Below are 27394 nucleotides of genomic sequence, written 5' to 3'. Positions count from 1 at the left end.
CCAAACATATAAAGACATATAACATTTGTCGATGCATGTTATAAATAGGTGATTATGTATAACTTTGTAAATGTAGTTGGAAAGTCATTTCAGAACATCTGATCTGTGAAGTCGTGAATATATATATATATTGATGAGATGGGGGCCTGAGGCATAGGACTGGTTGATTACAGGGCTTTAAAGAGTAAGTGAGCAAAGACACTGCCTCACTGAGTGTGAGGAGCATCATGGCCTTCTCTCCTGCTCTCTACTCTCCATCCAGTATTCTGCTCAGCAGGTTTCATTCTGCCCTCAGCCCTCACCAAGTATGTCATCTGATTTCTTCATGGGCTTCCTTCATGGCTGCTCACTAAGAGGAAAGCACATGTCCCAACTTGGCAGATGCAGACCTGATGACAGTGTCCAAGTCTAACTCAAGGAGGCTGATTCTTTATAAACCAGACATACCTCCTGGCCTGTGTGGTTTCAAAATTCTTCAAAATATGTCCCAGAGCCAAAATCAAAGGGTAGGATTTTCATTATTTTGGGCTAAAGATGACAGATACGACAGATTTGTGGCTCATCACCTGAATTTTAAGTCACAGATAAACTGTGCTTCAAAGGACTTTATAATAGACCATTAAAAGCTATGTTTAGAGTTGTAGAAAGGGATATGTGTTTGTGTGCTAAAATGAGAGAGGTGGTTAAAGTGCTATTAACCTGTCAGAATGCAGCTTCTATTCTGAAGCCCTTTAGGAAAGGAATGTTTCATTTTTGGAAGGAGAGGGGTTTAATTTACTATGCTATTTATCATTGTCTTTTATTATAGGCTAGAGGCCTGGTGCACAAAAATTTGTGCACTCGGGGGCGGGGGGGGGGGGTCCCTCAGCCCGGCCTGTGCCCTCTTGCAGTCTGGGACCTCTCGAGGGATGTCCACCTGCTGGCTTAGACGCGCTCCCCGTGGGATCGGGCCTAAGTGGGCAGTCAGACATCCCCCTGGCAGCCCGGGAGCCCTTGGGGGATGTCCACTTGCTAGTGGGGAGCAGGCCTAAGCTGCATTCGGACATCCTTAGCGCTGCTGAGGAGGTGGGAGAGGCTCCCGCCGTCATCGCTGTGCTGGCAGCCATCAGCCTGGCTTGTGGCTGAGCAGAGCTCCCCCTGTGGGAGCGCACTGATCACCAGGGGCCAGCTCCTGCATTGAGCATCTGCCCCCTGGTGGTCAGTGTGTGTCATAGTGACCAGTCATTCCCAGTAGTTCTGCTGTTAGGGTCAATTTGCATGTTACCCTATTATTATATAGGATTAAGAATTAGCCTCTTGAGCCCTAGCTGATTTTGCTCAGTGGATAGAGCATCGGCCTGTGGACTAAAAGGTCCCAGGTTCGATTCTGGCCAAGGGCACATGCCCAGGTTGCGGGCTCAATCCCCAGTAGGGGGTGTGCAGGAGGCAGCCCATCAATGATTCTCTCTCATCATTGATGTTTCTATCTGGCTCTCCCTCTCTCGTCCTCTCTGAAATCAATAAATTAAAAAAAAAAAAAGAATTAGCCTCTTGTCATATTGTAACTTAAAGTATTATACATTTGTCATATTATAGTATAATCTTACCATATAAGATTTTGTACATTATGTTTTTATAATAAATTATAAAACAAAACTTATTAACATAAAGACCCAGACCCCCTCACTCAAAACCCATCTGCACATAGTAACTATTGTTATTTTTGTATCTTTTTTTTTTAAAATTTATTTTATTGATTTTTTACAGAGAGGAAGGGAGAGAGATAGAGAGTCAGAAACATTGATGAGAGAGAAACATCGATCAGCTGCCTCCCGCACATCTCCCACTGGGGATGTGCCCGCAACCCAGGTACATGCCCTTGACTGGAATCGAACCCGGGACCCTTCAGTCCACAGGCCAACGCCCTATCCACTGAGCCAAACTGGTTTTGGCTATTTTTGTATCTTGTCTCTCAATATTTATTCATAACAGACATAATTTTACATAACTTCAAGGATGTATATGTAGTCTTTATACCTCCTTTCTTATAATAATAATGATCATTTGTTATGCTATAAAGTCTTCATTGTAACTTTTATTAGTCCCATAATATTTCTGGTCTTTTTAGACCAGAAAATCAATAGGTGTGGAAGTAGAATTATCCTAGACTTGTTGAAAAAATTTCAGAAGTGCTATAGACCATGGACACAGAATCAATGGATGAAATAATTTAGATCAAATTAACTATAGGACACATTTCCCCCCCTGGGGTATGGAAATCACTTTTTGCTCTTAGTAGAATGGTAGAAATGTGAGTCAGTCTTTGGTGAAGTTAGGAAGCTAATATAAACTTGGGTTGTACAGATATAGCATCTCTCTGCCAAAGGATGCTGGAGGTGATGATGCAGGAAAATGAGAGAAATGAAAACAAAAACTGCATTATAGTTGAAAGTCCTGAATTGCCAAAGTATGAATTCATCTTATAGACACGCATGTCACAAACTTTCATTCTGAAACTATCCTGACCCGTTTGCACCCCACCATCAGAATCCATAGGGCCACAGAATGTCCTCTACAGGGAAATAGGACTGTTAGGGAATCTGTCGGGTCATAGGTAGAGGAGGAAAGCATGTTACAAAGCAGGAGCAGAAGGGGGAGATGGCCTATGATCTGAGGTATGGAGGGATGGGGTCAGGTGGGCGACTCCCCTACACATAAATTAATACATGACCACTCTAAGCAGAGTTTCAGATGTTTCTCAGCTACACCACTTGGAGTTTGATCAACAAAATATTAATGTAGGTTTAAAAGCAGGTTTAAAAATACACAATTTTCCCCTAAAGTTATTTCAAATAAGTAGAAATTTTCCCATTCGGATTAATTTTATCTCAAAATTTACCCGACATGAACATTGCTAACAAAATGAGTGTTTTAATTGAGGGAGGAGAGGGAATAGATAATTCTAGGTCACAAAGCATTCTGAAAATCTGGCAGGCAACTCCAAAACAAAGGTACCTGTTGCTAGAAGTTAAATGGGGTGGGAGGATATAAAAAATACGATTTTCCTACTGTAAACATTTTTAGGGATTAGTGCTAACCCGTGGAAAAGAGAAGACTCTTCTTTCTTCTGATCTTCATCATCTCTCACTTCCAGGACCCAGAGCTCATGTTATTACAGTTGGTCTATACACTTCAGTTACAGCGTGGGTAGATAGCTTAACACAGGCTAGCCCATGAATCAAACCATCATCAAAGCAGTCTTTAGATCATAAAATGTAATGGAGACTCCAAATACAGTTGTCTTAACAAATCAAGTGCTGCAGCATGATATATAGAAGTTGGGGGATCTGGAGTCTAAACTTGACGGCCGGTTTGGTTATCTGTAAGTCATTTCTACATTGGGGAGTGAACCAAGGTGCCTCACAGGCTGCCTTACCTGCCCCGATTTGGCATTCTCACAGACAAAGGCTTCGTAGAATCTGGGGAACTCTGGAGCATTGTCATTCACATCTAAGACTTTGATTGTGACGGAAACACTTCCAACCTGGGAGGGATTGTCTAAAGAGAACACAAAGAAAACCAAAGGTAAATGTTAGTAGTGCAAGAAAGCGCTTGTTGCCAGTTAGGTATTTCCCTTCAGCCTGGTTTTTAAAGGAATGGATAAAGTACGTGGAAATGGTAGCACAAGCAGAGATTGCATGTGTTACCCAGTAAGAGTGTGGCTAGAACACAAGCATGGACAGAGAGAATGTATGTTTGAGAGAGTGTGTGGTATCAGTATGAGGGGAAGGGCCAGACTAGAGGGGAAGCAGGTACCACAAAATGAGTCTTTAAAGGGTTTTGAACCACTTACTTGGCTCAGATATCAGGTTATGGAATTAAAGGAGGTCTGTTCTGTGTCTTGTCTTGGAAGTAGCCCATTTCTAATTGGAGGTATACTACGTGGCTTGGCTTTATTCCTGTGAAATTATCTATTTTTTGAATTATATTTCAGAAGATTTCAAGTTATTCACAGGAATACAGATAACACTACATGTTTATTTCTGCTTAGAGTCTAGGGGGATATTACAGAATCAAATACACCCCAAATCCATATCTTTGGCTGGGGCAGAAGTTACTCATTGTCATTCATGGGAAATGTCTTTTTGGTCTGTCTTTTGCTTGGCATTGCCACACAACGACAATTTCATGGCCCCAGTAGTGCCCCTCTTGTCTTTTTTTGTTTTGTTCACCACGCCAAGAAGACAAAATAGAAATTATAAGACACATAAATTATTCTTAGTAAATAACTTTATTAAATCTCAGAATGCCTTATTTTTCTGGTTCATTTTTTCTTTCTTAAAAATACTTATGCTTTACTGTGTTCCCCCCCTAAATATTTCTATTGCTTGACCAAAACTGTGGACATATTTAAAATTTTTAAATTAAACTGTAGAACTTTTTTTATAATGAAAATTCCAGAGAAACACAAGGATAAATATGAACAACAGTCCTTATCAGACATATTCATTATTATGATACATGTAAAATTGCATATGTGTCCAAAAATGTGGACACAACACACACACATACATACAGTAGTCAAATGATATAAAAAAGTTGGGTTTAGAACTTTAGTATTTTAGGTTAAGATTATCTTGTGTCATTGAAATATGCTTTGAGCCCAGGTATTATATCTACATGATAGTTTTATTTACTCTTATTTTTCTGAGGACATACTTTCATTGACTTTAGAGAGGAAGGGGGAAAGAGAACGAAACAGAAAGAGAAACATTGATTGTCTCCTGTACGTGCTCTAACCAAGGATTGAACCCACAACTGAATATGTGCCCTGACCTGGGATTGAACCCGAAACCTTTGGTATACAGGACGATGCTCCAAATGACTTAGTGACTGAGCCACCTGGCCAGGGATAATTTCATTTTACTGTATGGTTGTACCATAATTTATTTAGTCAAACTATTATTAGATATTAAGATAATCCTAATTTTAAATAATAATGTAGTAGACATTTCAGTGTATAAATCTTTGTTGATATATATGATTATTCTCTTAAGATAATTATTAGAAGTAGAATTCTTGAGAAAAAGAGTACCAATTGCCTACCAGCATAGCTCAATGATTGAGCTTCGACCTATGAACCAGGAGGTCAGGGTTTGATTCCCGGTCAGGGAACATGCCCAGGTTGCAGGCTCGATCCCCAGTAAGGCGGCATGCAGGAGGCAGCCGATCAATGATTCTCTCTCATTATTGATGTCTCTACCTCTCTCTCCCTTTTCCTTCCTCTCTAAAATCAATAAAAATATACTAAAAAAAAAGTTCAAATATTTTAGATAATCTTAATTCAAAAGATGAATTGCCAGACTTCCTTCCTGAATGGTTGTACGTGCTTCTGCCAATGCATTAGGGCAGCCATGGGCAAACTACGGCCCGCGGGCCGGATCCGGCCCGTTTGAAATGAATTAAACTAAAAAAAAAAAGACCATACCCTTTTATGTAATGATGTTTACTTTGAATTTATATTAGTTCACACAAACACTCCATCCATGCTTTTGTTCCGGCCCTCTGGTCCAGTTTAAGAACGCATTGTGGCCCTCGAGTCAAAAAGTTTGCCCACCCCTGCATTAGGGTCTGCCATTTCCAAACCATCACTAGGTGCTATGAAAAAAAGTAAATGTAGTAGTAAATAATCTAGTTTTTGCTAAGTTTATAATAAACATGCTAATCTCAATTTTGTTTCTTTTCCATTCCATTTTTAAGTTTATGTTAATAAATCTGCATTTTATTTTTAACGCTAGTGGCCCAGTGCATGAAATTCGTGCACATTAAAAGGGATTTAATTAGAGGAAATATTTTAATATTGCTATTTGCCCTTTTTCTATAATAGAAGTGTCAGAGATGAAAGAAAATTAGTAAAACGTATATGAAAATCTTCCTCCTGTCAGAGTCTGGGGTGCGCCATGGGACCCAGAGTCAAATCCCCGCCCACCTGCACGCGCCTTGAAATTGTGCGAGACCCAGACCCAGCCGGCCCCACCCTCATCAAGCCCTGCCGGGCGGGGGGTGCACCCTCAGGTCCCCCAGCCTGGCCCTGGGGTGGGAGACGTGGCTTGATGTCTCCTGTCAAGCCCCGCCATGCCAGGGGTGGAGGGCCTGAGGTCCCCTGCCCTTGCCTGGTGCCACACAGCCTCAGGTCCCTGCTGATGGCTCGTTATGGCTCATTATGGGAACCCTGCCTCCACTGTGGGTGCAGCCATCTTGTGTTACGGCAGTGGGTCTCAACCTTGGCTGCACATTAGAATTACCTGGGAATCTTTTTAAAATCCTGATTTCTGGGCCTCATCCTCCGGAAATTCTGTTTCTTTGTTATGGGGTGGGGCCACAACATTAGTAACAGAAACAGGATTTCTGGAGGATGAGACCCAGAAATCAGGATTTTAAAAAGATTCCCAGGTGATTCTAATGTGCAGCCAAGGTTGAGAACCACTGTGTTATGGGACCCCCACCTCCGCTGTGGGCGCAGCCATCTTGTGACAGTGTGATGGTTAATTTGCATATTATCTCTTTATTATATGGGATGTCTGAAATTCTTGTATGCATGTATGTGTATAATAAGGTTCATATGTTATAAAGGCTTCCTTTCATTCAGTAATAATATTTTCTATTTTTTGTGCATTACCAATCTTGTCAAAGACTGAAAGACTCTTAGATTTTTCAGGAACTGTCCCTTTTCCTCATATGAATCTTGCTTCTCGGTTTAAGGATGCTGGTTTTTTTTTTTTACTGCTTTTACATGCTTTTTTAAAAAATGTATTTTTATTGATTTCAGAGAGGAAGGGAGAGGGAGAGAAAGAAAAAGAAACATCAGTGATGAGAGAGAATTATTGACCAGCTGACTCCTACATGCCCCCTACTGGGGATCAAGCATGCAACCCTGGCATGTGCCCTGATTGGGAATCGAACCATGACTTCCTGTCTCATAGGTCAGTGTACAACCACTGAGCAACACCAGTTGAGCTATGCCTTTAAAAATAACAAAAAAACTCTAGCCAGGACTAGCAATACAGCAGATGCTGAATAAGTATTTGAACTAATTACATTCACTCACTTGTATGAACTATGATGATTTTTGTTTCTTCCTATAAATACTAGGTGTACTGGTTAATAATGGCAGATTTTGTAATCAAAGAAAACACGATAATTTCAAGAGAAACATCAGAAGTGCTTTATTCAAAGTATTGTCCATCGCTAGCTACCTATTTTCCCCATCTTTCAGGTAATTTGTGAATACCTTCCCAATTGAACTTTTCTTGTTTTGAGGCAAACCATTCAGAGACCCAATTTTCCAATTCTTTGTATGTTTTGAAGTGCTGCTCAGAAAGTGTGTGTGCCATCGATCAGAACAAGGATCTGAAGGAGCATGGTCTGGTGAATGTGGCAGGTGGGTTAATACTTCCCAGGCAAGATCTTTTAACGTGTCTTTAACTGGTTTTGGAGTGTGTGATGGTGCGTTATCATGAAGCAAAATTACTTTGTCATGTCTTCTGGAACATTCTGGTCCTTTCACGATCAAAGCATGGTTCAAATTGATTATTTGTTGTTGGTAGTGATCAGTATTAATGGTTTTACCTGGTTTTAGAAGCTCATAATACACCACAACTTCCTGATCCCACCAAACGCAGAGCATTGTCTTCTTTCCTTGCAGTCGATGTTGATGGTTGACCTGGATCAACCATGATTTTGTGCGTTTGGGATTCTCAAAATAAATCCACTTTTCATCGCCAGTCACAATTCGACGCAAAAAAGACTTTTTTTCGTGCCATTGAAGCAACATTTTACTGATGACTTTTCGGTTTTCCATTTGTCTTTTGTTCAGTTGATGTGGCACCTATTTTCCTTCCTTTAAAATCTTTCCCATTGCTTGTAAACGATCGGAAATTGTTTACTGAGCAACGTTTAATCTTTCTGCGAGTTGTTTTTGAGTTTGACACGCATCTTCATCCAATAATGCTTGTAATTGTTGGTTTTCAAACTTTTTTGGTTGACCTGGACATTCTTTGTCTTTCACATAGAAATCATCACTTTTAAAGTGTTTAAACCAGCATTCACAAGTATCTTGAGATGGAGCATGTTTACCATAAGCTTCCCGAAGTATAAAATAACTTTCAGCAGTACTTTTCTTCAAAATAAAGTAATGAATTAAAACTTCCTGCAAATGCTCTTTTTTTTGGCACGAAATTCGACATTTTTAAGTGTAAAAATACCTTTGATGTTAACCCCTTCAGCAAATTTGACATACGAAGTTTTGAAGCTTGCTGTCAATACAACAAAATAGCATACATATCAAATCGCATATATATCAACATATGTGTAACTCCATCTATTGAAAAAAATCCGCATTATTAACTGGTACAATACAGTTCTTATTCCAACAGCTCTAGAAGCTTCCACATTCTATATTACTTATATTTGTCACTATATAGAGGCCGATTTATTGTGTTACTTACTCATTTCCATAGCAAGGATAGTGATATTATGCCAAGAAAACTCTTCCCGGTCAAGAGGTCTTGCGGTCATTAGGGCACCTGTTGTAATGTCGACATAGAAGAATCTTCCAGGGTCACTGTTTCTGTCAATGGAATATCTGCAAAAAACCCCCACAGATTAAACACATCATTGCATTTGGATAGATATACTACAGCATATTACATGAGCGAACTGAGTGAGTACTATGTGAAACATGAAGCCACTAGTTCTGAAGTGGAAGACACTTGGAAGACTGAATTTACTGTTTTATTATGTCCTGCCCTCCCCAACCCCTCCTCCCCCCCTCCCCCCCCAGTAAAAGAAGCACAACAAACTATTACTGCTTTAATTTCCTGATTCACAAAGTGAAATAGAACGGGGTGCTAAACCTTAGGGCAGCTGTAAGCTACTTAAAGATCAATTCAGCTATTTAAAGCTGAGAACTGCCCAAGGCTTTTTGGGACACTCTGAATAACAGCCCCTGTGTATATTTGTTCAAAATGAATTTTATTCAAATAAGTTCTGAAATGCTAAATTGGAGCTGGAAAACATATAGTTCAATGATTCGATTCCCTGTAATTAATATCAACTATTGAAAAGAAGAGATTTTCATCAGGTCCTTTATAAATGTGCTAATGACTGACCTGTTGGCAAACACAATAATGTATTTACTCACTGAAGAGTCTTTATCTGTGGAATGTTTTTAACAGGAAAGATCAGGTCTGTTTAGGTTGCTTATTGTAAGTAAGCCTGGAATTTATGAATTTATGGGGCACAGCTTGCTGGAAAATATCATGTGAGTTATGTAACTAATGGGATCTAAAAAACAGATGTTTCTTATCCAAGATGGCTCCTTCAGTTCAGGCAGTGCACTGAATAGCAACATCCATTGCTTATACCTTTCGTGTTCAGTGTGGACCAACATGTATCCTTACACTGGAAAAGAAGGATATTTATAGGCACTTGTTTCTGATGGTTTCAGACCTGCCCAAAAAAAGAATGCTTGGCTTGCATTTTGCTGTTGTCTTTATCCTTTGAATAATTATTTACCTTGCTACTGGGTAAGTTCTATAATTCCTGTTGAAAATGATTTGGCAGTCCAACTCCTTTTGTTATCTCACCTGCATCATCTTACTTGGTTCAAATCTTGGGAGATTCAGCAAGTGTGGAGGGAGTTTCAGGCATCTGTATGTTTAAAATCCTCATAAGAGATTGTGATATGTAGCCATGATTGAGATCCATCCTTGAGAACCTAATGTAGTCCTTGCTAATAGCTGCCATTATAATAGCTGCCATTATTGAAGACCAGGCATTTTATAGCTTCTTTTAAAATTCTTACATCTCTAGGAGGTAGGTATTATTTCACTTATTAGAGAAAACTAAGACTTTGAAAAGTTAAGTAATTTTTAGACAGTTACACAGTTGGTAATTTGTAGAAGTAAGACTTGAAAACACACACACAGACACACACACACACACACACACACACTAATGTATTGGGTTCAAAATTCTATTTAAAGTTGCCAGCAATAGGGTAACTGGGAAACTGAATTTTGATGGGAATAAGCAGTTTCTTTAGTGCATTGTTTTTCAGACTGCAGATTAGTTAAGTTAATATGGTGGATTATGACTCGTGTTGAAAGAAAATGAAATAAAATGTATGCATCCCATACTCTTACATGTAGTAAGAGTAAATGTTGATGGTCAGACTTTTGTCCCAAATATATGTAAATAAGTATATGGAATATGCATGTGTATGTATGATTTGGTAAAATGTTGTGGTTCAAATATGTATTTTTTCCTGCAGGATGGCTGTTCAGAGAATTATGAATTAAAGGGAAAGGTGTACACTAAGAGCTAGAGAAGTTGGAATCATTTCAGTTATAGCTGTCCAAGAATTGGGAGATTTAAGGAAGCAAATTAACATTTTTTTCTGCTTGTGACCCTATTTAATGAATGCTATTGTAGTAAGGCATTCACTCTATACACTTTACTTATATTGACTCATTTAATCCTTACAGTAACCCTATGAGGTAGGTACTGTTATCATCCCCATTTCACAGATGAGAAGACTGAGACATGGAGAGGTTAAGTCCCTTGTCCTAGGTCTCGCAGCTGGGAATCAAGAGTAGGCAGTTGAGTTTCAGGTTCCTGCTCCTAACTACCAGGTCATGCTGCCTTCCTGCACATGGAACTAATGATACTGTTTGAAGAAACAAAACCTGATCTCTTCTTGAGGATAGATTAAGCCATGATAGGAAACAGTTGACTTTTTAATAAAGAACAAACACATGCCTACAAAGTTCATTTAAAATTAACTGGAGCATTTTTTTCTAGGTATAATTAGTGATTTAGTTTTCAGGTTCACCAGTTTGCCAGGCTGGTGTTTTTCAGTGGTTGAGTGTCAACCAAGGGACCAAGAGGTCATTGGTTCAATTCCTGGTCAGGGCACATGCCCAGGTTGCAGGCTCAATCCCCAGTGGGGGCTGTGTAAGAGGCAGCCAATTGATGACTTCCTCTCTCATTGATGTTTCTATCTCTCTATCCCTTTCCCTTCCTGTCTCTCTGAAATTCAATAAATATATATTTAAAAAAATAAGGTTTACCAGCTATTTTAAGAGTTGAATTTGCCTTATGAAAAAAATATTGGTTGGCTCATGACAGTCTTTTCTTTCACTCCCCACACGTGAGTAAAGCAGCCATTTGGCTCACAGAGCCACAACCCTGATGGCAGCTCTCCAGGCTGTAGGCATGATGCCTAGGGAGAGCAGCCTCTGATGACCAGCTTTCTGCACTCAGACTTATGAAGCCCTGGCAAATGTCACAGATGGTGTGGGACATGGAGTGGCAGAAATAACTAACTGAAAGAGCCCATGGCAGTCCTGCTTCATGACACTCTGAGTGGAAGCTACCTCATCAAGGTAGTCCCTTCCCGACTTCCCCAACCCTGCCTGAATTGAGGCAGTGATGGCATGATGGCATCCATAACTCTGAACATAACACTGGGCTAAATTTCAGGAGACAGGAGAACAAACAAAAGGTGTAGATACAGATGGAAAATGAGGAAGTTGGGACACACCAGTGAATTATGCAGGTGGTTTTCCTTTGTCCAATCATAATATTCTCACCTATTATGGGAAGAATGAGCACCATATACATATACACAACTCTCTTGAGCAAACAATGACTGGTGTTCTTTGGGCTCCCTGTTTTCTTGCTTGGCTCAGGACATTCACTGGATTTGGAAGCAGTTTGGAGGCAGGGAATCATGGGCAGGCTCACTAATCCACACACACTCCAGGATAGCACCGGAGGGCTTGCTGTTCTCACACAGCAGAAGCCTATTTCTGTTGCAAAAGGTTCAATTTCCTGCTTGCCAGAAATTCCTTGAGCAATTACTGAAATCTCAGGAAATCCAAATATTATATTTTTAATGTACATTTAACTAAATGTGGAGTCTAGTTTGGGGGTTTATTAGTAAATAATGACCAGTTTATATGCCTGAACACACCACAAGCTTCTTCAAAAGGAGATTATAAAAGCCCTAATAATCTTTTTAAAAAGTTAAATAGCTATTTGTTCATAATATTTAAACCTTAGGTAATATGTTGGTTTTTGGGTAATTTAATATATATTTTCTTTTTAGGACTATAAATATAATCTATCCTATATAATAAAAGCCTAATATGCTAAGTGTCCAGTCATCCGTTCAACCAATCAAAGCATAATATGCTAATGATATGCTAAGGCTGCTCAACTGCTCGCTATGACATGCACTGACCACCAGGGGGCAGACGCTCCGACCAGTAGGTTAGCTTGCTGCTGGGGTCCAGCCGATCGGGACTGAGCGAGACAGGCCGGACACGCCCGGAGCCCTCCTGCGGTCCCTCCCCGGCAGGACAACATCCCGCATCCCTCCCCGGCCCTGATTGTGCACCAGTGGGGTCTCTCAGCCTGGCCTGTACCCTCTAGCAATCCGGGACCCCTCAGGGGATGTCAGAGGGCTGGTTTCGGCTCAATCCCGCAAGCCAGGCCGAGGGACCCCACTGGTGCACGAATTTGTGCACCAGGCCTCTAGTTTGTAATAAAAATGCAGAAGATGAATTAGATAGCCAAGCAGCAGATAACATATGCAAGTTATTTCAAAACAAGGTAACTTTTATAAGAAAAATAAGAATAAATGAACAATTTGGGGAAAGATAACATAGGAAAGTGATTCCAAAATGGTTTAATTAAATGATAGCCAGACATTAGACTTTTAGGTGCTTTTCCCTATGAGAGTCCAGGACCCTTGATTTTCTGCTTGGATCTATGACCATTCTTTATTCCTGGGAGATAGTACAAAGAGTCAGGGACCCTATATCTAGCAATATGAACTCTGCCCCTTCTTTGCAACTGGTTCTGATAAGTGGAATCTGCTTTGCTGCTGTGTCTGAAGCCTTGTCTATTAACCTCAAGCCTATGGCTGTTGCCTTGTTCTTGCCAGTTTCTCTCTCAAGACCTAGAGTCCCACCACAGAAGAAGCTCAGTGGACTCTGTTCTGTACTTCTAGCCTGGTGACTCTTGTATTTCTTCTGGTTGGGATCTGTTAGAATAGACAGGCATTTCATTATGGACTTCCATGATATTAACTGTGTGTGTGTCATGCTGGCCAACGGGTGGCTCTCAGTGGTCCATCATGTGAATCAGCACTCTGTTAGCCAGATAAGATTCCTTCATTTTGTACCTCATTTGCTCCATGCCAGTTAGTGGATCTAGGCCTGCTGTTTCTCTTTCCTTCCTAGATGTCTTGAGATAGCAACTTTAGTCCTGAAAAATGCACATTCACTCTAGGATTTGTGCATGTGTGTATTTCCTGACAGCATTTAGTCTCTTGTCATTTAGGAATGTGATTCCTAACAAAACCATATTTTCAGTGCTTGCCATGTAGGAGTCCAGAGTCAATCTGGAATGAACATGTGGAAATATCCACTGAGTAGTCTAGTTGACTCTTAGTAATGAGATCTGATTTTTTTCAAGCTTGTGTTTATTCCAGTCCCCTCCCCCAATAAAGTTTTATTCTCTAAAGTTTTCCCTATAGTATCTTCTTTGATATGAATAGACTAATTGATCAGAAGACATATATATGTATGTGTGTATATATATATGTATTTGGCTTGTGAAAATATGCATTTATAATAGAATCAGTTTCATTTATATTATGATTGTTTTGGGGATGACATGGTTTCACTAACTTCTTTCCATCCTGTTGTACATTTTAAAAGCTTTAGGTAGAAATATCACTCATATGAAGTTGTTATAACTCATAAATATTAGTTTACTTCTAAAAATCAAATACCATAATTCAAAAAAATTGTTTTAGCCATTTTAATGCCTAAAAATATAAATTGTTTACTAATTGGTTAGAGGAAGCAAATTTCCCCCAGTATAGTTATTCTCAGGGGAGAAACATCTTTGTTAAGCTGCAAAAGCACATTTTCTTTTCATACAAAATAGTACCAGGTGAGGGAAGTAGCTGACAGAAAAGGCATTCAATACTTTAGGGAGTGTTTAAAACGTGTTATCTGCACCTATAAAGCCTCAGATCCATTTGTGTGACTTCCAACATTTAACATGACAGGTGGCCTCAAATGGCTTTGGAATCCTGATCTTTTGTGTCACGCTTCAGAGGCTTGGCAGTTGCTCTGGAAGGTTGAGGTGTCAACCTGTCCACCAGCTGTTTGCACTTTGGCTACAGAGTTGTTGGGAAATGGCCATGACTGTAAGAGCAGCTCTCCTGTCCTGCCCCTTCTTGAGGGGGAAGCATCTTGGTTGCAGTTTTTAAGTTCAAACCACATTTTGGAGAGACAGATACGTGGGCTTGCAGTAGAAAGCCCTATCTGACCAGTCTACATGGCATTGAAACCAATGCCAACACTAATAGTTTCTATGTGTGTTTTTTTCTATTGTATATGGAAATATATATCGTATACGTTATTTTTTTCTCATTTTTTAAAGTAAAAAAGTCAAAGGTTCATCAAAGTCAAAAGAATATGCAATGATTATTACCTTTATATTCACCACTAAGATTCAGCAGTTTTTAATGTTTTGACACCTATGTATCTGTATGTGCTTTATCTGAATTAGTAATTCTCAACTTGGGGAAATTTTGTGCTCCACTCTCCTCAGGGACATTTGGCAATATCTGGGGACATTTTAAGTTGTTACAACTCAGGGTGCTACTGGCATTTGGTGGTGAGAGGCCAGAGATGCTGCTAAACATTGTACAATGCACAGGGCAGCCCCGTGACAAAGAATTATCCATCCCAAAATATCAATAGGGCTAGGATTGAGAACTAAGGGGTGTGTTGCTGAACCACTTGACACTAAGTTGTAGATATGATACTTCACTTCTAAATAACATGAAAAGACTATGTTATTTAAACAGAACAAATTTAAAGAATCAGGAGAGTCTCCAGAGATAGAAAAAGCAAAGGGGAAAAGTGTTAGAAAATTTGATGCTGGGGAAGGGAAGAGTCCATGAAAGGTATAATCTGTGGCAAAACCTTATTGAGTTGTTGGTCACATCTGGGTCCTTGGCAGAAATGATCTGTATGGTTGTTCCAATAGTCACATCTTCAGGTACCTCCACAAAATAAAAGCCAGGTTCAAATACAGGGGGCTCATCCACATCTTCCACACTGATGTGCACTGTGGTTGTGTCCTGAAAGGGGCCCAGGTTCAGAAACCGCATCTCTAGGTGAGGATTGGCTCCCTCCACTTTTAAGGTGTAGCTTTTCTTGCTTTCAAAACTCAGGGGCTGAAAAGTAATGGCAGGAAAATTGGTTAGCCAGCAGCGTATATATCAAGATTCCAAAAGATGACTGACATTGATGGCTGGTGAGTAGATTCCTCAATTCGTAAAATGGTAGAAAAGAGTTAAGGGGAAGAATAAGGGGGATTTTTCTTTTGTTCTGTAGTTCTTGGCCTTCATGTCAGTTCTAACAACTTGGGTAAAGAAGGTAAGAAGATGCTAGGTGCTTCAGAGATAGTGAAGGAAGTCAGTGTGCTGATTAAGAAAGCCACTGTACTTTGAGCAAGGCTGACTCTAAATATGTCTACGGTTTATCAGCATGGTCCCCTTGTCTTTAGGGATGTTTGTTCATTGAAAAGATGTCATGATAATTAAGAGAGGGTTCACGTTCTCTTTCATACTATACATACAACTGAAGTCTTAAGTTTTTTGTTTTCTTCTTTAAAAAGAAAATTCCCAAGTACAAAGGCAATAGTGATTTTTCCAAGAAACTATCATAAACAACCTTCAACAGGAGTTCTCAGGGCACTGTGTCAGATCAGTATTTGTGTATTTAGTTTATATCATAGACGATCTTTTTTTTTTTTAAATCCCCACTCGATATTTTTCCACTGATTTTTTTTAGAGAGAATGGAAGAGAGAGGGAAAGACAGAGAGAGAAATATTGATGTGAGATATTTCTCACACTTGGTTGCCTCCTGCACACACTCTGACCAGGGCCTGCAACCCAGGTACATGCCCTTGACCGGAATTGAACCCGGGACCCTTTGGTCCGCAGGCCAGTGTTCTATCCACTAAGTCAAACCGGCTAAGGCACAGATGATCTTTTAAAAAATCTCTTTCAAAAATTGAATCCAATGCCGCATTTTCCAGTTGAAGAAACAGACTAAGAGAATTCAAAGACTGAACTAAGCTAACATGGTCACATAGTGTCCGAGTAAAAGGCTGCTCTAGATTTTTAAATGCCTCATCCAGGGATCACCCACAAAATAAACTCCTAATAAAATCTAATTTTTTTGGTGGTTCCTTTTTTTGATCTAGCCCTACCTACCTTCAGAATGGCAGAATGTGAACTTGAATGCTTTATCTTAAGAATAATCTTTCCTTCCTCCCTTCCTTCCTTCCTTCCTTCCTTCCTTCCTTCCTTCTTCACTGACAATATTTAAATGTTTTAAGCAACAATTACCTCAAAATATTAATAAAATATCATGGAAAGTTAGTCCTATAAAATAATTACAGAGGATAGCAATGCAGTTAGTAAAGCTTAAAAGTCACATGTGCATTTGGTGATGATTTAAAATTTTGTAGCTAAATATTCATTCATGCTTTTTTTCATAGAATATTCTGAATTAAGCACATTTTTTGTTAGAAAGAGGCATGTGTTCATTTAAGCAACTGCTTTGCTTTTGAGAAATAGTAGTAGTTGCTTTAACTAAACTTATTTTCAAATTCTAACAAAATGTTTTTGTTTGTTTTGCTGATGTTATTAGGTTTCTATTTATTCTGTATTTTCTTAGCACCATACATTGTATACCCATAATGAAAACCTTACCTTTTGACAAAGAACTAGGAAGGCAGGTTGTTTGGTTCAAATAGGAATGTGAAGCAAATATGTCTGTGTCTGCAAGAGTTTTTTAAAAAACCATAAGCTAATGAATAAGAAAGCATTGCATCATTTAAATTGGCAAGAGTTTTTTTAAGTGATATATAAATAATAATGGGATTTACATTTTATGGAGATTTTAGGTTTGGTGAACTATAGGAGTTTTTCTCTTTGTGGCCTGCCTAAGGATAATGGACACAAAACTATTGCTTATTGTGTGCTGGAAGATGGAAGGCATGCTGAAGATGAGAGAGTGACATAACAGTATGCTCATAGAATAAAGAACATTCTGAAAAGTATATATTTCAAGTTATCTTTTAAGCTTTTAAGAGACTGAAAATCAATTGATTGACTACTTAAAAGCCAAAAGAGCCAAGATCCTGGGTAGTAATGAGAATGGTTTTATGGGATCCAATTCAATCAATTTAGCTTAATTTCTCTTTTTTATAAGTATGTGCTTTTTAGATGAAAGATAGGCCTTAGGGAAATGAATCAAAAGCAGAAATTTTGTTTCCATTTTATAAGACACTAGAGGTCTGTTGCATGAAATTTCATATGCGGGTAGGGTCCCTAGGCCTGGCGATCAGGGCGAATTGGGTTCCCAGTCTCCGGGCCTCCCCTCCTCCTCCTTCCCTCGCTCGCTCCCTCAGCACCCTGCGGCTGCCCCTGGTCACCCGCCATGTTCCATGCTGCCCCCTGGTGTTCAGTGCACGTCATAGCGAGCAATCGAACTCCTGGTCTCCCTGTTGAACTCCGGAGGGGACAGTTTGCATATTAGCCTTTTATTATATAGTACTAGGGGCCCGGTGCATGAAATTCGTGCACTGGGTGTGTGTGTGGGGGAAGTGTCCCTCAGCCCAGCCTGTCCCCTCTCACATACTGGGAGCCCTCAGGCGTTGACCCCCATCACCCTCCAATCGCAGGATCGGCCCCTTGCCCAGGCCTGGGCAGGGGACCCTCATTTCCCCCCATCACTGGTTCTGCCCCCAGCCCAGGCCTGATGCCTCTGGCCCAGGCATCAGGCCTGGGCAGGGGACCCCCAGACCCCTCCGATTGCTGGCTCTGCCCCTTGCCCAGGCCTGATGCCTCGGCCAGAGGCGTAGACCCCCATCACCCTCTGATCACCTGATCGGCCCCTTGCCCAGGCCTGACGCCTCCGCCAGAGGTGTCAGGCTTGGACAGGGGACCCCCATCTCCCCCCGATCACTGGCTCTGGCCCCCGCCCAGGCCTGAGGCCTTTGGCCCAGGAATCATGCCTGGGCAGGGGACCCCCATCTCCCTCTGATCGCTTGCTCTGCCCCCCGCCCAGGCCTGATGCCTCGGCCAGAGGAGTTGACCCTCATCACCCTCCGATCACCAATCACTGGATCGGCCCCTTGACCAGGCCTGAGGCCTCCGGCAGAGGTGTCAGGCCTGGGCAGGGGACCCCCAGCTCCCCGCGGTTGCAGGCTCCGCCCCTGCCCAGGCCTAACGCCTCTGGCTGAGGCGTCCGGCTCGGCCAGCGGAGACCTGCAGCTGCAGCAGCCCCGCGATCGTGGGCTTCGCTTTAGGCCCAGGCAAGGGACCCCTAGCTCCCGGGACTGCCAGCTTCGACCGTGCCCAGCTCCCATCGCTGGCTCCACCCCTGTTTCCCGCTATCACTGGCCAGGGCGGCAAAGGCGCCTTATTCTCCGATCATGGCTGTGGGGCAGGGCAAAGGCGGCCCCAGGGCTGCCTTTGCCCTGCCCCCCCAGCTCTGAGCTCCCCCCTGGGTTTCCGATCACTGTCAGTGGCAGGGGGCTTCTTCCTGCTTTCCCTTTCGCCTCCCTGCATTGTGCCTACATATGCAAATTAACCGCCATCTTGTTGGCAGTTAACTGCCAATCATAGTTGGCAGTTAATTTGCATATAGCCCTGATTAGCCAATGAAAAGGGTATCATTGTACGCCAATTACCATTTTTCTCTTTTATTAGTGTAGATTAGTAATAAACAAGTAGAAAGATGGGTGTGGATTAGGCATCTGAGTGAATTGTTCTAAACCAGGGGTCCTCAAACTTTTTAAACGGGGCCAGTTCACTGTCCCTCAGACCGTTGGAGGGCTGGACTATAGTTTAAAAAAAAACTATGAACAAATTCCTATGCACACTGCACATATCTTATTTTGAAGTAAAAAAACAAAATGGGAACAAATACAATATTTGTATTTGCATGTGGCCCGCAGGCCGTAGTTTGAGGACCCCTGTTTTAAACGAATGGCTTGAGCAGTCAGTAGTCTTTAAAATATCTACACTAATAAGAGACAAAAATGCTAATTGACTGTACCTTCACTATGCCCAAGCCACGCCCACCATCCAATCAGAGCGACTATATGCAAATTAACCCAACAAAGATGGTGGCCAGCAGCCACAGAGCTGGAGCAAGCAGGAGGCTTGGTTGCCCCGGCGGTGGAGGAAGCCAAGCTTCCCGCCTGCCCTGGCCAGCTGTGGCCTCCGCAAAAGGCAATAAAGTTTCAATTATAGAAGCTAAATAAATCCCAGATACCTGCTTCCAGCCAGCCTCCACTGGGAGCTTGGGTGGCTGGGGGCTGTGGCCAGCCTGCAAACAGCCATCAACCCCTCACCCAGGCTTGCCAGGCACCCCAGGGGGGACCCCATGAAGGGGGTGTGGCCAGCCTGCAAAAGACCCTCAGCCCCTCACACAGGCTGGCCAGGCACCCCAGGGGGGGCCCCCACCCTGAAGGGGCTGTGGCCAGCCTGAAAGGAGCCATCAGCCCCTCACCTCGGATGGCTATACCCTCATGGGGTGAGGGTCCCCACTGGGGGTCTTGGCCAGCCTGAAAACGGCCCTCTGCCCCTCACCCAGGCTGGCCAGGCACCCCAGTGGGGACCCCCACCCTTAAGGGGCTGTGGCCAACCTGAAAACAGCCATCAGCCCTTCACCCAGGCTGGCCAGGCAACCCAGCGGGGATCCCCACCCTGAAGGGACTGTGGCCAGCCTGCAAACAGCCATCAGCCCCTCACCCAAGCTGGCCAGGCACCCCAGCAGAACCCCCCTCCCTGAAGGGGGTGTGGCAAGCCTAACAGCGGAGCGACTGGGAATGACTGGTCACTATGACACACACTGACCACCAGGGGGCAGACGCTCAATGCAGGAGCTGCCCCCTGGTGATCAGTGTGCTCCCACAGGGAGAGCTCTGCTCAGCCACAAGCCAGGCTGATGGCTGCCAGTACAGCGGTGGTGGTGGGAGCCTCTCCTGCCTCCTTAGCAGTGCTAAGGATGTCCGACTGCAGCTTAGGCCTGCTCCCCTCTGGCAAGTGGACATCCCCCAAGGGCTCCCGGGCTGCCAGAGGGATGTCTGACTGCCAGCTTAGGCCCAATCCCCTGGAGAGCAGGCCTAAGCCAGCAGGTGGTCATTCCCTGAGGGGTCCAAGACTGCGAGAGGGCACGGGCCAGGCTGAGGGACCCTCCCAAGTGCACACATTTTTGTGCACCGGACCTCTAGTTTATTATATTTGACTTGTCCATCTACCCAACTTATTGACCTCTTTCTTAATTTCATTTTCTGTCACCTCATAAGTTCAAAAAAGAAATATGAATGACCTTGGCAAAACTAATATCTGTTTTGATTAAACATGTTTTAGTAATGACAATGAAAGATAGTGTTTTGTCTTATGAGGTTTAATCTTTTCTCTAGGTAAGGGAGCTGGAGAAATGACATTTTGGGGTTCCTTTCCGATATAAAATTGTAATAGTTAATATTTTTAAAAGAATATCTCATAATAAGATACAAGCTATCAATATATATAAAACCTTAATATGCAAATAGACCGAATGGTGGGACAACCTGTCACCATGACGTGTGCTGACCACCAGGGGGCATGTGTGGAGCATGGCGGGCGTCAGCCATGGCTGGATGGTGGAGCAGGTCAGCGGGGGCGCCGGACCAAGGCGGGGTGCCAGTTGCTGTCATCGGGGCGAGCCTCTGGTGGTTACTGAAAATTCTTTGCTCCTGTGTGCCACCAGGTGCTCGCACCTGCTGCTGGCACCAGCCCCGCTTACACCCACTGCTGGTGCCTGGTGCCAGCCTCAATTGCTTGGCACCATCCGTGGGTGCAAGCAGTGACTGCCAGCCCCAATCACTTCTCCACCTCCCCCTGCTCCTGAGGGGTGATTGGGGAAGCAGCTGCCACTCACACCTGCTGACAGCACTGGCCCCACTTGCACCACTGCTGGCACTCGCCCCAATTGCTTCGCGGTGTCAGCGGGTGCGAGCAGGGCTGACACTGAGAGCGCATGGGAGTGGTGGTGGCGGGAGTGGGGCTGTTGGCAGACAGGGCACCAGGGGTCATGGTGGGAGGGGCTGGGCGGGGGCTTGGGGGGTGGGCTGACACCCACCCCTGTGCCCACGACAGCCATGTGACCCACAGTTCCTTTTAAGGTGCACAAATTCATGCACTGGGCTGCTAGTATTATAATAAATTGATATAAATTAATATTGTTACATTGTTATTTAGAATTATCTTTTATATTATTTTAAAACATACAATTTGAAATATATTGAGAATTCCAAAAGCTCTTTTTCTGATTGCTTAGTTTTTAAAGGGAATTTTTGCATTAAAGGATCCACAGTTATTAAAAAATTTGAGCATTTATCTTGTTTACAGTTACCAGTCATGATAAGTGATGTATTATTAACTGTTAACTTGAGCCATATCATGTATTAGGGGATGTTCTGAATCCTATGTCATGCACTAAGTTGGTATTCTAGTCATCTTTTATAATTCTAGCATACGCTATGAATTCTCAAAGAATGAGAATAAAATAAACTATAAAAATTTAAATTACATCCAGATTTATTTGATGATTCCAGATTTATTTAATCTCAGCATTTTGCACTGTTCTGAGGTCATTGTGTGCTGGTTATAAAGATTTCTGGTTAGTGGAATGCTGGATGTATTTGTTCTTTTGCTTTATTTTATTGCATCTTAAATAAAACAGGACAAACATAAACTCTTCCCTTCTAAAGCAGCATTAATTCAACTCTATGGAACAACATAGAATAAAGTTACTAAACACATTAACTTGTGCTACATTGCAAGTTATAACTTTGCTACTTTTGTCAAGGTCCTCCATGTTCCTAATGTCTGTGGTCAGTTTTAGTGTTTTTATATGACCTGCAGAAGCATTTGTTGCAGGTGATTATTCCCTTCCCTTGGAAACAGTTTCTTGGTGCCTTCCAGGACACCACCCTCCCTTGATTTTCATCGTTCCTCTCTGGTCTCTCCTTCTCAGTCTCCCTGTTTGTCCTTGCTCTTCTCCTTGACCTCATCATGCTGTGGTGCTGCAGGGCTTATTTCACTGACTTCTCCATCTGTGCTCAGTCCCTTGGAATACCATCCTATATTATTTTCTTTAAAACCATCAATGTGCTTATAACTTTCACATTTAATATTTCCAGCCCAAGACTATTCTCCAAAATCCAGACTCCTATAACCAACAGCTATTACACATCTCCCCTTGGTGTCTAACAGGCATTGCAAATGTATCATGTCCAGAACTTAATCCAACATTTGCCACCCCCTGCCGCCTTCTCTACTTGTAGACTTCCCATCTCAGTTAATGGCAACTTTATTCTTGTTGCTCAATTGACTCTTCTCTTTCTTTCATATCCAATTTCAATCTGTTAGGAAATCCTGTTGGCTCTACCTTCAAAATATATCCAGATTCTGATTGCTTCTCAGCACCTCCATTCCTACTACCCGAGGCTAAGCCACCATCTTCTCCTATGTGTATTATTTCAGTAACCTTTCAGCTGGTCTCTCTGTTCCCATCCTTGCCCCTATGTTCTTTTCTCAACAGAACCTACAGAATAATTTTTTTGTAATGAAAGTTCAATCATGTCACACATTTGTTGAAGTCCCCTAGTTGTTTTCACTTTTCTCAGAGTAATACTCAATGTCCTTACATCGCTTATAAAGTCTTACACAACCTGGCCCTCTTGTTACTTGTCTGAATTTTTTCATTTTCCACTAGTCTTCTCCTCCACTCAGTCTTATCAAACTTCCTGTTCTTGAAACAAACCAAGCAAAATCCTGCCTTAGGGCCTTTGCATTTGTTGTCCCCTTTCCTCAATATCTTCATTCTCATTTCCTTATCTTCAGGCTGCCATGTGCAGTTCTTACCGAAAGTCATTTATAGGGCATCTCCCAGGGTTGTGTATTGTCAACCTGCCCAACTTGATGCTGTAACTCTTCCCCCGTAAGTAAGTCTTTGCATAAACATCACTTCTCGGGGGGGGGGGGGGGGCAATCCCAACCACCTGATTTAAATTTAAAGTCATTTTGGCTCTTCTGATACCACTTTTGTTCTATTCTACCCCTCCCCTTGGCACTTAACACTTTCTGATATATTAATTTATTGACTTGCTCTTTTGAGTATTTTCTTCCTCTTCCATGAGCGCAGAGATTTTTGGCTATTTTATTTACTCTCTACATTAAATGCCTGGCACATAGGTAGATAGATACTCAACAAATATGTGTTGAATGGATAATTTAAGATATCTTGGGTTTTTTTTATGTATTTAAAATAGAAGAGAAGGAAGGTTAAATCAGTGAGTTTTTGCATTAATGTATTTCCTTAGATATATATTTACTAAGATGTTAAAACTTTAATTTAAAAAAGTTTTATTTTTCATCTAAAGATATTCATTCACTCATATGTGCTTTATACCACACACACACAAAATTGATAGCTTATACTCAGAAAACTTGGTAACTTAACATGAAGCAAAGAAGTTTTAAGGGATAATCTCACTTAGCAGCTATGTTTGATAAAGCTTTCCCAGGTCTGATTAGTGTCTGTGGATCTTTAAATAGCAATTAAAAATCCCTACATGTTACTTCTTGATTCATAAATGCTTTGTTGTTATTTATGGCATACTGTGGTAAAAAATAAGTTATTCAAATACAAATATTAAGTCATTAACATTATTAGGGAATTAAGCTATAACAGTTTTTTAAGTGGCTAAGTAGTGAGCTAGGAGAAATGACATATTTATAATTTATTTTGATCACGACCTTATACCCTCTCTGTAAAATGATGACACAGCTAGTGTTTACATGTAAGCAAAAGGAATAAGGGTTTTTTGTTTTTTTTTTAATGGTAGAAAAGAGTGCTTATCATAGGATTTGAAGTAATACATATTAATAGTACAACGGCCCTTGCTAACATCTCATATACAGTTCAAAGACTCCATTAAAATGATTTGGATTACCTTCTTCACAGTTATGATGCCAACTTGGAAATTGGGATCTGTGTTAATGTCAAAGGCATCAGCACCATCTCCATCCACAATAGTGTACTTCATCTCTGCATTGATTCCTTCGTCCAAGTCCTTGGCAAACACTCTCCCCACAGTGGAGCTAACAGGAGCCGATTCCAATACACTCATCTGATAATGTTCTGTGAAGAAAGGTTAGAACCTGCAGTCTTGTAATCTGCCACTATAAAAAATGCCCCATCAGTATCCCAGCATATAAGGCATACTGTACTAAACATATTCCTCCTGGTTCAGCAACTAAAACTTGAGTTTTACAGATGAAAACTGAGATCCAAAGAGGCTAAGCAAATGGAATTAGGTCAGACTGTACTAGACATTTGGAAAGGAGGGGCCAAAGTAGCTTGACTGTACTCCTAAGAGTAGGCTAGGACAAAACCAAAATTATTTCTTCTTTTTTTAAAAAAAAATATTTTTATTGATTTCAGAGAAGAAGGGAGAGGGAGATAGAGATAGAAATATCACTGATTAGAGAGAATCATTGATCAGCTGCCTCCTGCACACCCACACCGGGGATCGAGCCCACAACCCAGGCATGTGCCCTGACAGAGAAGCAAACCATGACCTCCTGGTTCATAAGTCGAAGCTCAACCACTGAGCCATGCTGGCCAGGCCCAAAATTATTTCTTATCTCAGTGAATCTTCCTTTCAGAGTGGTAAGAAGTATCTTGCTTTTCAGTCTTTCAATTCTTCCTAATGAACTATTTCCCCAAATGCTAATTCCTTCTGAGAAAGATAGAAAAAACATTGGTGGTGGCCCACTTGGCTAGCCAAGAAATCAAGAAGCAGAAATCCATGTTTTCTTACTTGTCTCAGTTCTCTCCTTCTGCCTTTTCGTTAAGTCCTTACTGCTTCACATCTGGATCGCTCTCAAAGCCTTCTAATGGACTCTCCTGCTTCTAGTTTCTAGCCCTGCCAACCTATGCATGGCTCTGTAACTAGGCTTTCTTTTGTGTCTATCCTTGCTCAAAAACTTGTCAGTGACTTCCATTGGACATAGAACACATTTGAAACACAAAAGACAGGTCTTCATTTCATTAAACAAAAATTATACTTGCAACTTTATTTCCAAGTCTTTATATACATTTCTATCCTTATAATCAGATTTCTATTTGAATGAGCTCTAGGAGAGCAGAGATTTCATTTCTTTTATGTATTGTTCAATATCCCATACGAAGAAGAGTGCCTAAACCAAATAATTTTTGAATGAATGGCTTCTCCCTTTTGGAATGTTCTCCTTTCTGCCTGTTTACATGCTTTATATTCTTCAGCCCCCTGTTGAGGTCTCATCCTCTTATGAAGTCTTTATTCATCTTAGTTAATTGTGAAGGCTTCATTCTGCCCTAACCAAGTGGTACAGCAAATGCTGCTTCTTGGTTAACTTTTGACGAGTGTAGAAACCCAGGCCTGGGTTTCAAGTATCTTGTGCCCCTCATGCCCAATGCTCTTACACAGCAGGTACTTCATACCTGCTTGTGAATTGATTGGTTAGGTGGTGAGGTGGGTTACTACTTTGGTTTAGTTTCCTGTGTGCATTCTAAGCCGGGAGTATCACCCCCTAGGGGACAGAAATTGGTTCTTGTTGAGGGAGAGTTGAAAAAACCTTAGATAATACAATGGCTCACAATTACCCAATAAAACTTAATTCCTTCATATTTAATTTTATGAAGGGGCAGGGCATGACAATTAGGAAAAAAAAGTATAAAAGAGCTCCTAGGGAGGTGATAGTGAAAAAAGTAAGAAACACTGGTTTAGTGCTATGGGACAGAGAAGGGAAATGGTTATGTGAGAACTGCATGAGAAGTGTAGGGCAGGAACCATGAATACTTAAACTTAAAGAGGAACCCAGGTCTTTCTCTTTCATCTCTGTAACAAGTGACTCCTCTAGCCTGAGAACCTGTACTCTCATTGGTTAGATACTCACTCTGGGGAAAGCGGGGTGGGTTGTCATTGACATCTGAGAGGGTGATGTTGACCGTTGTGGTCCCAGATAATCCTCCAAGCTGCCCTCCCATGTCCTTAGCTTGAATAATCACTTCATAGTACTCTTTGGCTTCTCGGTCCATGTTCGTGAGTGCCGTCCTAATTACACCTGTAGGACAGAAATTTTCTGATTTTGTTTGGTTTTTAATTTTTTTTTTTGTTAATCCTCACCTGAGGATATTTTTTTGCTTTTCAGAGAGAATGGAAAGGAGGGAAGAAGGGAGGAAGGGAGGGAGGGAGAGAGAGAGACAGATATCGATGTGAGAGACACATCGACTGGTTGCTTCCCACACGTGCCTGGACTAGGGATGGTGAGGGAATCCACAACCATCTATGGGCCTTTGACTGGGAATCAAACCTGGGACCCTTTCGGGGGTGCAGGCTGATGCTGTAACCACTGAGAAACACCAGCTAGGGTGAAATGACTTCGTTTTTAAAAACAAAACCTCAAGTCCAGTTCTTAAGATTGGGTTTTAGGTTTCTCCCTTGTGCATTGTTAATATCTAGAGTCGAGATGCAAGTCACCTGTATTTTATTGAACTTTATGTCAGAATCCCATCTTCAAGAAAGTGCTGTTCTTACACAAATGATGAATAAATGCAGTTACAGTGGGAAGAGCAGAGGGCTGATTTCCTCTGTCTGCATTACTGAGATATAACAGGAGGTGGCAGCAACGGTTCTCTGACAGATTTGAGCTAGCAGTCATGGCACTGTCAGGAAGCTCCATCTCCCTAAAGCAGCGGTTCTCAACCTGTGGGTAGAGACCCTTTTGGCGGTTGAACGACCCTTTCACAGGGGTCACCTAAGACCATCCTGCATATCAGATATTTACATTATGATTCATAACAGTAGCAATATTACAATTATGAAGTAGCAACGAAAATAATTTTATGGTTGGGTCACAACATGAGGAACTGTATTTAAAGGGCTAGAAGGTTGAGAATTACTGCCCTAAAGGAAACGGGGCTTAGGGCCCAGAAAACAGAGCTATATGTGTCTGCAAATCTATGATTTTATTTAATTTATTTTAAAAAAATCTTTATTGTTGCAAGTATTACATAGGTCCTCCTTTTCCCCCTGTTAACCTCTCATTAACCTCTTCCAGCCCTCTCCCAACCACCCCTCCAAAACCCCCCACTCCCATCCTCATTACCCCATTGTCTGTGTCCAGGGGTTATGCATATATGCATACAA

At 41.7% G+C, this 27394-nt stretch overlaps 1 protein-coding gene across 2 annotated transcripts in view; it reads right to left on the bottom strand.

The window, feature by feature from the left end:
• CDH20 (cadherin 20) overlaps nucleotides 1–27394 on the bottom strand; it is a 73215-nt gene that overhangs the window by 13112 nt on the left and 32709 nt on the right. For both annotated transcript variants that reach the window (XM_081096650.1, XM_081096651.1), the window contains exons 6-10: nucleotides 26142–26309; nucleotides 24155–24342; nucleotides 15051–15304; nucleotides 8487–8623; nucleotides 3416–3537 (exon numbers count right to left, since the gene is read on the bottom strand). In XM_081096650.1, the coding sequence (XP_080952776.1) occupies nucleotides 3416–3537; nucleotides 8487–8623; nucleotides 15051–15304; nucleotides 24155–24342; nucleotides 26142–26309 (869 nt within the window). The remainder of the gene's footprint in view (nucleotides 1–3415; nucleotides 3538–8486; nucleotides 8624–15050; nucleotides 15305–24154; nucleotides 24343–26141; nucleotides 26310–27394) is intronic.

The sequence above is a fragment of the Myotis nattereri genome, assembly GCF_964212035.1.
Source record: "Myotis nattereri genome assembly, chromosome: 8".
Lineage (NCBI taxonomy): Eukaryota > Metazoa > Chordata > Mammalia > Chiroptera > Vespertilionidae > Myotis > Myotis nattereri.
This window is presented reverse-complemented; position numbering and strand designations above follow the sequence as displayed.